We start from the raw sequence: 12585 nt of genomic DNA on the forward strand, positions 1-12585 counted from the left end.
TCGGTCTCTGACCGATTTTTCATTTGTCTGTTTGTTTGTCTGTCTGTTTGTTTGTCTGCACAGAATAAATATGATTTTCTCTGCAACCATTTGTCCGATTGACAGTAAATTTTCACCATAGGTGCAGCTCTACCTGTAGAATTTTAAATGTTAATTATGACGTCATAGGTCACGTGGTATGGGCGCCATCTTGGAAAAACCGAAAAAAATTGCACCTCTATATCTCCGAAAGCGCTGCATAGAAAAAAGTGAAACAAGGCTCATTGTAAAGAACTATCCATGGAGAATAAAATATGTTAATGATGATGTCATTGGTGCCTCCATTATGACATCATAATTCGACAAGTACAAAACTTCATCCGATCAAGATGAAATTTCTTGAGCATCATCGAGGCATAAATTGGTGGAGAAAAAAAAATAATGATGACGTCATCTGTCAGGTGGTTCGGCCACCATCTAGGAAAAACCGAAAAAAATTGTACCTCTATATCTCCGAAAGCGCTGCATAGAAAAAATGGAGACATGGCTCATTGTAAAGAACTCTCCATGTGAAATAACATGTGTTAATGATGATGTCTTGGGTTCCTCCATTATGATGTCATAATTCGACAAGTACAAAACTTCATCCGATCAAGATGAAATTTCTTGAGCATCATCAAGGGATAAATTGGTGGATAAAAAACGTCTTCGGCCACGTGATTCGTCCGCCATATTTGTTTTACTCCAAAAGCGTTAGAAACGACTGAAAACACGTCCTGGCGAGGGTCTACAATCTCTGATTGCACTTTCTTGTTGGTTTTATATGAACTTCATTAAACTGTGTAAATTGTTTAAAATGCAATCAAAAAAAGATGTCCTTATTAAAACATGTTATCTTGTGTCCTTGTTTTATCTAAACCTTTAAAATAATGCAAGTTTTATACTTGTATCCACAAACTTCCCTTAATTTATCTTTTTCCTCTTTTACTTGATTTCTTATTGTTCAAGGTTTCGAGTCGGAGTCTGAAGCCATGTCTCAGAAGACAACAATTGCCATGATAATCAGAGACCATCGTGTTCTTTCTGTGTATTCACCTTAGATGTGATTTGTTTTGAGTTAGTATTGAGTGGTGGAGGTTAACCATGTTGGATATTTACAATGCGATGCCTGTTAATTGATATGAGCATTACAATGTTGTTTACACCGACTTATAGACTGCAATAGGTAAATGTGGTATGGAGCATATAAGATGTGTACGTTACCCCATCCCATCAATAAACTACAATGACACTTGATGGGGCACATACCCTCCGCTAGGCTGATAATTGTTTAATCCCACTGATAGGCCGGATCTGGATTCGGACCTGAACCAAAATCGAATCGGCTTGTTCTCGTCACCTTACCAACTCTTCCACCAATTTTTGTCATAACTCGTCCACAACTTTTTAAAATATTGTGCTATATATCGTTTTTGGCCCAATCTCTCAATTAATGGTGAAGAATCACCTTAAAAATAAACAATTCTGGTATCCGATTTCAGATTCGGATCTTCACCAAAATAGAATAATTTCGTCATTGTCACACATCAAACCTGTCCACTAAATTTAATCTGAATCCGTCCACAACTTTTTGAGATATCCTGCTCAAAGACAGACAGACAAACATACAGGGGTGAAAATAGAACCTCGGTCCACCTTTGGTTGCAAAACTTGCAAAATAAGACTGAAATACTTGCAAAATTGAAGATTTTTCAAGTATATTGGTTTGTCTTGTGCGTTATTCTGTCTGTCAGACAGACAGACAAACAAGGTCACAAGTTTAAAGCAATCTTTATGAAACTTCAGCAAACGGTAGAGTTGTTCATATGGGAGAAGCCTATTGATTTTGAGGTCATAGGTCATCTTGAGGTCAAATTTCTAAAATTGTCATTTTTCATGTGATTGACTTGAAAATTAAACAGCACTTGCATATATGCAAGTGCTGTTTAATTTTCAAGTCAATCAGATGAAAAATGACAATTTTAGAAATTTGACCTCAAGATGACCTATGACCTCAAAAATTATTATTTTTAACCTCAAAAATGCCCTATGACCTATGACCTATGGAAAAAACCTTTGACCTCAAAAATTATTTTTCGGATGAAAATTGATGCTTGTAGAAGTTTGACCTTGAGTTGACCTTTAACCTTTTAACCTCAAAAATAGTTGGTTTCCCAATTTAGTGACTCAAGGTTAAAGGTCAACTCAAGGTCAAACTTCTACAATCATCAATTTTCATCTGAAAAATAATCGATTTCATCCAACTGACCCGAGCTTTGATTAAGATCGTTCATTTTAATCTCAATGAAATGGACAATTTGATGTATCCATGGCAACCTTTTTGGGAGGTGTCGGTAGATTTTGTAAGTATCGTGCTCTGCATGACGTCTTTCTCGTTCATATATTTGTTGGTGCAGTTATCTAACGTTCACAGTGGAGCTTAAACATTAATTCCATACAATACAATGACATTGGTAGATAATGGACATATCAATACAGTATATGGGACTTGGACCTGGGATCTCAGCATCATGAAGTGTATGTACTCCATTATCATCAACAAAGGTTGTATTTTTATGCAAATAGGTAAATGTCAATATTTATCTATTGACAAGAATATCTGAGTTATAACCAGTACCCAGTGAGGTAATAAAGACCTGGAAAGCGAACCCGCAATCAAAGTAACAAAGTCTCTAGACTAGAGAGTGTCTCTCTGTCTCATCATATCCTTGGTCCAAGTTTGGATCTTATACTTGTCTAATAAAACATTATGTATGAACTGAAACATCTTTTTGAGTTTAATTTCTGTCACTTTTGTTGTTCAAGATCTTTATATATTTTGCTGTGATGTGTCTAGCAACTTTAACAGAACTCATTTACCCTCACTGGATATTGCACAAGGTTGATTCATGTGGCAGACAACACAGGAAGTATGATGCAGCTGTGGCCTTGCACCATTGCAAACTTCTTGCAAAGAATAAGGAAATGGGAATATTTAACAGAATTAAAACCAGACAAAGTAGGGGTTGGCAGGATGGCCTAGGCCTAAGGGGACGCACACTTACCTCTAACCTGTCTAGCCTGGGTTTGAATCTCAGCACAGACATAAACTGTCAACTCTGTGTTTGACATGCAGTGGGATTCATCAATGTGTGTCCCATCCCTTGGATGGATGCCAAACTGGGCGTCCCATTTTCCGGTATGACAGACTTGGCATTTAATATGGAATATATTTTTTGTGGGGGTGAACTTCCTTTTCAAGATGTCTTAGAACCAAAAGTTCATTGGAATTATGTCGAAATTATTCTAGATTTTGTTAATGTGACCTTTCAAAGAAACAAAAACCACATTTGACATTTCGAAACAAATAAATTGATCCTTGAAAGTGATGTGAACTGATATCAAAATCAATTCACGGACAGTACTGTGTTAAACTTCTGTACGTTTTCCAGAAGTATCTCTTTATTTTGCACATTAGCCAAAATTTTTTTTTTACAAAAACAAAAGTTAAATTACGACTGGGATTACGGACAGTAAAATTACAGTTCAGTACTTCGTGTAACCCCCACGAGCATTCAGGAGAGCACGTACACCTTGAGGCATGCTGTTCACAAGATTTGCCAAGGTTTGGACAGGAATCGCTTGCCATGCAGTGACAATAGCCTGCTGCAATTCATGCACAAAGGTCGGATGCTGGTCCAAGTTGTCGATTTGACGCGTTAATTCTGCCCACAAGTTCTCTATCGGATTCATATCCGGGGACATGGCAGGCCACTCCATATGCTCTACACCACGGTCAGCAAGAAAGTGTTGGATCATGCGAGCATGATGAAGTCGTGCATTGTCATCTTGGAAGACAAAGAGTCCTCGAAAGGCTGCATGAGCAAATGGAAGCAATGTTTCTTCCAGAATGGCCCTGTACTTGAACTGGTTCAGGTTTCAATTCAGAACAACCAGGTCAGTTTTGCCCCCTGCATGAAAAGAAGCCCAAACGGTCACCCCACCACCTCCAGCTTGGACTCTTGGCACTATACAACCTTTGTTGTAGGCTTCATGCACTTGTCTGCGCACTCGGACGCGGCCATCTTGACGATAGACCAGAAATCTAGACTCGTCACTGAAGATCACGTGATTCCAGTGTCCTGGCTGCCATTGACGGTGCTCTCTGGCCCACTGCAATCAGTGCTGGCGGTGTTGTCTGGTCAGGCGTGGCTTTCTCAGGGGATGCCTGGCACTCTAGCCGGCTTGAACCAGTCTTTGGTTGACTAGCCTTCTGGATACAGGCACATTTGTCAGTTGCTGCCACTCAGCCCTCAGCCGATTAGCTGACTTGGTACGGCCATTGCGGACTAACGGGTGCAGCTGGCGATCATCCCTCCTTGTGGTTCTGCGGGGACGTCCTGGCCTCCGTATTGGAGTAGGGACACCCCTCTGAGCGTTTCGTTTCAGGATCTTTGACACCTGACCTTGAGTGATGCCATACTGCCAAGCAATAGCACACTGTTTCATGCAGTAATTTCGTAAAGCCACCACTCCATGACAAACAGCATTGTCGAGTTGACGGACCATCTCCAGAGGAAGCGGCAATAACTTTTGGAGATGTGCAGCAGTTGTTTTCCACTAATACAGAATGCAACAACCCTGTATACCCGACTGTGAAGCCAATCGTCAAATGCACCTGTCCGTACATTTTGCCACGCCACCTGTGATATAATCCTGTTGTTGACTTCTTGCTGCGACAGACAATCAGTGACATGGTTCTTTTAACAAATAAATCACCAAAGTGTAAAAGAAACTCACCAGATTGATATACTGAGTTAAGAAAGTAAACCCAAGTCAAGAAAAAAAAATATATTCCATATTAAATGCCAAGTCTGTAGTTGGTGGATGTTAAGTATTCCACGGTGTCCTTCGCAAAGATTAGGGGAGTTATTGCCGGCCAACCAACCAACCATTCCCTTCATGCCATGAGGTGTGTAGGGCTGCCGAGGCAGTTTCATTGGCTAAGGAGTACAATCCTGGACGGGTCGCAACTCACACATAATAGATGCATATATATATATACTCGTGTATATATATATATATATATATATATATATAAAAAAAAAATACATATATATATATATGTATATATTGTTACGGATTCATGACTTCCGTTATTGTGGTTTTCACCCACTGGACATGTTTCTGATATTATGTATTATTATTAGTTTCACAAGGTTTATTATTCACGAACGGTTATCAAAAGTTAAAAAGGATAACTGTAAGTGAAGCAGGAAACCGAAGGAGAAGACAATGAGGTGAATAGGAAGAAGCAGGGCGTGCAAAGTCGGAGAAGACATTGACGTCAGTGCTCCGTAACGAGCCATGTTTACCGACAGCCGTGAGGGAATTTTGAGTTCCTGGAAGGGACATCCGGCGATACGAATATTCGCTGGAGGGGAGAAATCTGCGAAGACAGATTTGGGGCGCTGAGATTCCGACGAATCCTTGCCTCGTCGCATCGGCTCAAGCCAGAGCCGTCAGCCATTTTGAACCCCGTGCTTCGGACACCGGTGAACGTTTGCTTCGTGTCATCTTCACCCCCAACATCCCACGTCTGTCGGGGATGAGTGGGTGCGACCGCTTCGTCTCCAATTACGTTGCGGTTTGCTGAGGGAGCGGTGAAGGTGTGCCTCTGGAGGGCGCCGTTGTATAGTTTGGCGGGAAGAGCACCCTTGCCCACTGTACACGCTTCGGATATCGACTGGAGAGCGAGATTCGGGCTTCGACCGGATTTCGTCATAGAGACATTGAGGAGTGTCCGAATATTTGCTGGCAGAGCAGTGAGTCACTTGACTTTATATAAGATATATATAGAGTGCACTCTCGATGGCCATTTGCTGTACCGTATTACCTGTGTGTGATTTATAAGACAAGTTTGGTCATTTATAAATCATTGGTGTGGTTTTACTATTGATTTGCAACACAGGGTGATATATTTTTCTCCCGGGGTTCCTCTCGGGGTTCGGAGGTTACCGAGACCAGGGGATCACAGAGGACCCCGTAACAGAAATTGGGGGCTCGTCCAATTGATATTCGTGGGCTCGAAATTGGGTCTGCGTCCAGGATATAAAATTTCCTAAATTTAGTCCAGGAAAGAATTCCCTAACATTCGCAGAATTCCCAAATTTGGAACTTGTTCCAACATTCCCAAATTTTTCCAAAAACAAACAAGCAAAATTTTTTTAAAGTTTTTTTTTACATTTCTTGTGTGAAGGTTAACAGATGTTAACAATAGTCACCATGGAGTTTGACGCAGAGAAGTTTGCAGTGACCCCTAGTGAAGCACAGTTCAGAGCGTTAGTAAAATCAGACCTCTGGAAATTGGCCAAACATTTTAGCATGGAGGTCCGAACTAATATGAAGAAGGCAGAGATGCAGACAGTGGTGATACAATCAATCTATGGTGGGATTAGGAACATGGGAAGAGGTAGCCTGGGATTGGTTACCAGAGGAGCAAGAAAATGTGGAGCTCCGGAAACTGGAGATGCAATTACAGAGCCAGGAAAGGGAAAGAGCAGAGGAAAGGAAAGCAGAAGAGAGAAGAGAAGATAAACAAGCAGAGGAAAGGAAAGTGGAACGAGAACTCCAGGAAAGGTTAGAGGAGAAAAAGCAGAGGAAAGGAGAGTGGAACGAGAACTCCAGGAAAGATTAAAAGCAGAGGAACGAGAACTCCACGAAAGGTTAGAAGACAAAAAGCAGAGGAAAGGAGAACTCCAGGAAAGATTAAAAGCAGAGGAAAGGAAAGCAGAAGAGAGAAGAGAAGAGAAACAAGCAGAGGAAATGAGAGTTGAAAGAGAACTCCAGGAAAGGTTAGAGGAGAAAAAAACAGAGGAGAGAAAAGCCGAAAGGGAGTTAAGGGATCGTGAAATGGCGCTTCAGGAGGAAATTAGACTCAAGGAGCTGGATGTAATGAAAGAACGGGGAGAGGTACCATCCATGCCGACTGGTTCGACACGTAGTCAAAACACCTGGGATGTTGGCAGACATGTGAGGCTGGTTCCACCCTTCAATGAAAAGGAGGTAGCCCAGTTTTTTCCACACTTTGAGAAAGTGGCTCGACTGTTAAACTGGCCTGAGGAGTACTGGTCCATACTAGTGCAAAGTGATCGGGTGGGTAAAGCTCAAGAGATTTATTCGGCTTTACCGATTGACCAATGTGCAGATTACGAGGTATTGAAGAAACACATTCTCAAAGCCTATGAATTGGTCCCAGAAGCTTACCGGCAAAAATTCCGGAGTTCCAGGAGGAGGGAGAGTGAGACCCATGTGGAGTTGGCCAGATTGAAAGAGACCATGTTTGATAGGTGGTGTGATTCAAAAGGAGTTGGAAAAGACTTCGAACTATTGCGACAATTGATCCTGGTGGAGGAATTCCAACAGTGTGTCCACGAGGACATTAAAGTTCATCTGGAGGAAAGGAAAGTACCAAAGCTGTATGAGGCAGCAACCATGGCAGATGACTATGCCTTAACACACAGGATGGGGTTCCACAAACTGAACTTCTCGCCCAGACCTAGCCAGGGGAGCTATGGTACATCAGGGGCGGAGAATGAAAATCCATGGGGGCGGCCTCAAGATTAAAATGAGGACCACTCGGACACCACGACTTCTAGAAATCAGAAGACTGCGGTTCCAAGACAGACCTATCGTCCGGGGGGCTCGAGGCAGACCGCCGCCCCCATGCCTTGGCAGACCACGAGGTTCTCCTCCGGGCCTACTTGCACTTTTTGCCATAAACCTGGACACTTAATGTCCATCTGTTATGCTCTGGGAACGAAAATCAGGAGCGGAATACGACTAGTACGACTCCAAATGCAATGGCCATTGTGAGAAATCGCCCTCAAAAGGGTTACCAACCATTTATTTCAGAGGGGTTTGTGTCACTGGAGGGAGCCTCGACTAACCGGAGACCTGTTCGGGTATTGAGGGACACAGGAGCACATCAATCTTTAATGCTGGAAGGCATCTTGCCATTGTCCGAGGAGACGGCAACTGGTGATAGTGTTCGTTTACAGGGGATTGGTGGCGGTGTAAGTGCTCCACTTCATGTCATCCATTTGGAGTCCGATTTGGCATCAGGACCGGTCACCAGAAGATTGAGGACATGGGACATTTTTTGAAGGCGGCTTACAATATTGAAGAATTTTCTTCCTTAACATTGCCAACACAGGAGACCGTCACCGTGCTCGGCCAGATTTGCTGCGATGGAAATGGGAAGCTTAACAGCAAGTCACTGCTCTTAGAGGGAATGGTTGAGATATCTGCAGGCTTCACTGTGCCACTCAACATATCTGATGTCAAGGAATATTCTTTATTCCCTGGCCAGGTTGTTGTGATGGATGGGATTAACACCTCTGGTCAAACGTTTGTGGCCTCAAAGATTTATGAGGGAAAACCTCCCCCGTTTTACAAACCTTCATCTGAAGAATTAGAAAATGTAAATTGTGAGGCCACAATGGTGCTGGTGGGGTGTGGCCCTTACACCACCTCTGAAGGCATTTGCTTTGACCCCCTACTCGACCTCATTGCGGTGATAAAGCATGACCGGCCAGACGTTTGCCTGCTGCTGGGACCCTTTGTTGATATAACACATGAGCAAGTTGAGACATGTCAACTGAAGGAGACTTTTATAAGCCTTCTCAAGAGCTGCATTTTGAGGATAATTGAAGAGACCCAAAGTTTGACTACCCAGCTTGTGTTTGTGCCTTCTCTCAATGATGCCTTCCACAACGTCGTTTACCCTTTGCCCCCATACACCGACCTTCGAATTCCTGCACAGGACACCCAGCGAATACACGTTGTGTCTGAACCGTCCACGATAATGATAAACGGCGTGGTGTTTGGGCTGACATCCACGGACGTGTTCTTCCACATGAGCTCCGAGGAGATAGCCAGTGTGCAAATGGGTAGTCCAGACCGTTTCACACGATTACTGAAACACATCTTGTCCCAGCACAGCTACTGCCCATTGTATCCTCCTCCTGAAGATGTTCCTGTTACTTATGAACATCTCCTTCAATTTGCGACATTCTCCGTCACTCCTGATATTCTCATCCTTCCCTCTAACCTGCGGCACTTTATGAAGGAGGTACTTGGTTGCTTCTGCATAAACCCTGGGAGGTTGACCAAAGGTCATGTCGGTGGAAATTTTGCTCGTCTCATCGTGCAGCGCCCACCTGCCCCAGCCACTGGAGAAAATCTTCCCTTGCCTTGCATCTCTGGACAGATCGTGAGGATTTGATGCTTCCTGGGACTATTTGGTCATATGGAGTGGCTGACTCACTCCATACTCCTGCTTGACCCACAACTTATCCTTAGGGTTTGATCAATGCCATATTTTAATAAAATTGAGGCCTAAAAAGATCAGTGGGCCTTCTTGCACATTGTCTGACTATTTTCTACATTTTCCTTCCCTCTCATCCATTGTTTGCTTTGTGTAAACATGATCAATACAGTTGTAGTTTTACAAGGAATGGTCGTACCTCACTAGGAATCTTTGAGATTGGATGTCGTCCTTCAATTTGAAGGATCCTTTTGGAAGTGTGAAAGAAAACATATGATAAGCTGCAAATAAAGAAGACGATGAATTTGAAATGTATTATTTTAAGATCCAGGTGCTTCAATGTTTTATTTTTCAAAACAAATATCAATTAATTGATATGCCGCTAATCAAAATGATTTTTGATCCCGTTTTTTTTTTTTTTTTTTTGTCATTGCACAACAGCTATGAAGTAGATGTGATAGCGGATGACTCCTTGAACATGCTTCGTACTTATCGGAGGGAGCGTTGGCAAATATAGAGTTATTTAAGGAATTGCAAGTACGCCATTCTCAAATTTTCTGCTGAATAATCGCAATCGCTGAAGTCATCCCAGATGCACTTTTTTGAAATTCCAACTTCTTTTCTGGAAGTCCTTGCAGTGTCCATATGTTTTATACCTCTCCCACCTCCCCCCAAGCCCTCTGCCTCCCACAGTTCTCTCGATGTCCCTGCTCTCAAATGTTGTTTGTGTCCTTCCCCCTCTCTCCCCATCTTGTCTACCGCTCCCCTTATTTTGTGTTTTATGTGTCGGTTTGACTTTTTGTGTGATTAATGTTAGCTCTTTCACGAGCCTCGATCTTGTATACAAAAAAAAACAAAAAAAACGTCGGTTTACAAGCCACTCTTCCTGTAGAAGGAGTATCTTTTATTATCGGGAATGATTTGGCCGGTGGTCAAGTTTCTGGTAACCCGATGTTTGCTGAAAAGCCTAGTAGGAAGCGCCCTGAAGAGAAGAGGAAATACCCGGAAACTAAGTGTCGGCACACGCACGTCAGGGATGGAGGCAATATTGGCAAGCTCTTTGTAGGGGGACTGAACTTCAAAACAAAGGAAGAGGTTCTGGAGTCTGCCTTCAGCAAATATGGACCGCTTTTGGAAGTGCTGCTGATAAAAGACAGGGAGACACAAAAGTCAAGAGGGTTTGGCTTTGTCACGTTTGAAAACTCAAAGGACGCCAGAGTTGCAGAAAAGGATCTGAATAGCAAGGAGTTGGAGGGTCGGACCATAACAGTAGGGAAGGCATTTCCTCGGTGTCGAGGGGGCTGCAGAGGAGGACCACGGAATAGTAGTGGTGGTGGCCGCAATCGATCTTATTATGGAGGCTTCCAGAGTTGTGGCAGCTCCCGAAGGAAGGATTATCAGAGCAGTGGCCGAGTAGAAGACCGCTATGCATGTGACTACAGTGACAAGTGGTCCAACCGGGATTGTTAGGAAAGTTAGAAAGAGTTGAATCACTGAATGCTGCGGAGCAGCCGAGCCAAGATTCCTACTTGGATTAACCGTGAACGCCAGGTTCCTAAAGGCGCCCAGGTAGTGAACTTTCCTACATGGACTAACCGTGAACTCCACGTTCCTAAAGGTGTCCATGTAGTGAATAGGTCCAGGCCTCACCACCCAACCACAATAGAACCTGGCCCTCAGCTCGGCCTCCCGGAAAAAGTGCTATCGATTTGCTTGACTTTGGATTTTTGATTACTACCCCTTAACCTTCATTCAAGGTAAACGAAAAGTAAAATCAGAGGGTGATGAGATGGAGTTTGGCTTTGCAGGGGTAACTTGAAAATTGAATATGTAAAGGGCAGGGACAATGTCGTTGCTGATGCTTTGTCCAGAGTGAATTAACTTTGGAAATCTCTGTAAGTTGTTCGAAGTTTTGTTGCTTTATTTTTGGGGAAACATTGATTACTTGTGTTGGTTTCAAGAATTTGCCTACAAAGAAAGTTTTCGCTGTGTTCAAACTTTCTTTCTTGAGGGGGGGAAGTGTTACGGATTCGGCCCTAATTATTGTTGGTATTATTATTATTGTTGGTTCTCAGTAAGGGTTATTGTGGTTAAAAGGTTTAAAAGTGCTCATGACAAAACTGATGCCGGAAATCGGATAGGGCACCGGAAGAGGTGAAGCGAAGAAGAAGAGCGCGTGTGGCGGAGGTGAAACGAGGCGTTTTTGGTAACAGCTCTGCACCCAGCGTGGTCAAGCGTCCATGGAGAGGGAACTTTGAGTCTTGGAAAGGAATCTCGTGCGATCGTGGATATCGCTGTGTCTGGGAAAAGCCTGCGAAGCCAGGTACAGGTGGGAGATTCCGGAGAATCTTCGCCTAGCGGCTGCGGCCCGAAGAAGAACCGACCGCCATTTCTGGGACCTCGCCCGTCGTTCGCGGACCCTTGGTTAGTCGCGTCCGCTGGTCCCGCCCTCCGGTGGTTTGCCGAGGATGTGTGTGCACGACAGCGGCCTTTGAAGAATACGGTGCGGTTCGCGACTGCAAGGTGTAGCTATGTGCACGTTTGGGATAGCGTCTTTGGGATTCCTCTTTCCACCGCCAATTGGGGTTGGCTGGGACCACGTGACGGTCCCCGCCTTACCTACATCTCCTTACCCGCCTCATCGCCATCGCCTCTTCGCCGGGAGCACCATTGTGTTCCAGAGACATTGAGAAGGGCTCGGTTTAAGTCCCTGGGGGGTGCCGTGAGTTTGAGCTAGGTTACCATTTTAAGATTTGATTGTAGGGCTGATTGTCCCCATTGTTGTATGGTTCTTTTTATGTGCTTTTAATATAATATTTGTTCATTGCCAACCAAGGGTGTGGTTTCCTTATTGATTTGGATTGTTTCCTTTGGTGGTTTCCTGGATGGTTTCATTAGTGTTTGATTGTGACACGGAAAAACATATATATCTTTCTCCCGGGGTTCCTCTCGGGGTTCGGAGGTTACCGAGACCAGGGGATCACAGAGGACCCCGTAACAGTAAGAGAGGTGACAAAGAACCCGATGGTCACTCTGGCTGAGCTCCAGAGATCCTGTGTGGAGATGGGAGAAACTTCCAGAAGGACAACCATCACTGCAACACCCCACCGATCTGGGCTTTATGGCAGAGTGGCCAGACGGAAGCCTCTCCTCAGTGACAGACACATGAAAGCCTGCTTGGAGTTTGCAAAAAAGCACCTAGAGGACACTCAGACTGTGAGAAACAAGATTCTGTGGGC

General features: G+C 43.8%; 2 protein-coding genes across 2 annotated transcripts in view; one reads left to right on the forward strand and one right to left on the reverse strand.

Moving 5' to 3' along the window:
- Nucleotides 1–12585, reverse strand: part of LOC137414867 (SPRY domain-containing SOCS box protein 4) — a 293071-nt gene that overhangs the window by 205577 nt on the left and 74909 nt on the right. The gene's annotated exons all lie outside the window — the stretch shown is intronic.
- Nucleotides 6276–9532, forward strand: LOC137413398 (DNA polymerase alpha subunit B-like). The gene has a single exon (XM_068098799.2). The coding sequence runs from the start codon at nt 8168–8170 to the stop codon at nt 9302–9304; it is 1137 nt and encodes a 378-aa protein (XP_067954900.2). The 5' UTR covers nt 6276–8167; the 3' UTR covers nt 9305–9532.

Source organism: Myxine glutinosa, chromosome 6 (genome assembly GCF_964187855.1).
Source record: "Myxine glutinosa chromosome 6, kmMyxGlut1.1, whole genome shotgun sequence".
Classification (NCBI taxonomy): Eukaryota; Metazoa; Chordata; class Myxini; order Myxiniformes; family Myxinidae; genus Myxine; species Myxine glutinosa.

What these genes read in the sequence shown, in the direction of transcription:
- LOC137413398 (XM_068098799.2), top strand. Translation starts at nt 8,168, where the DNA reads ATGGGACATTTTTTGAAGGCGGCTTACAATATTGAAGAATTTTCTTCC.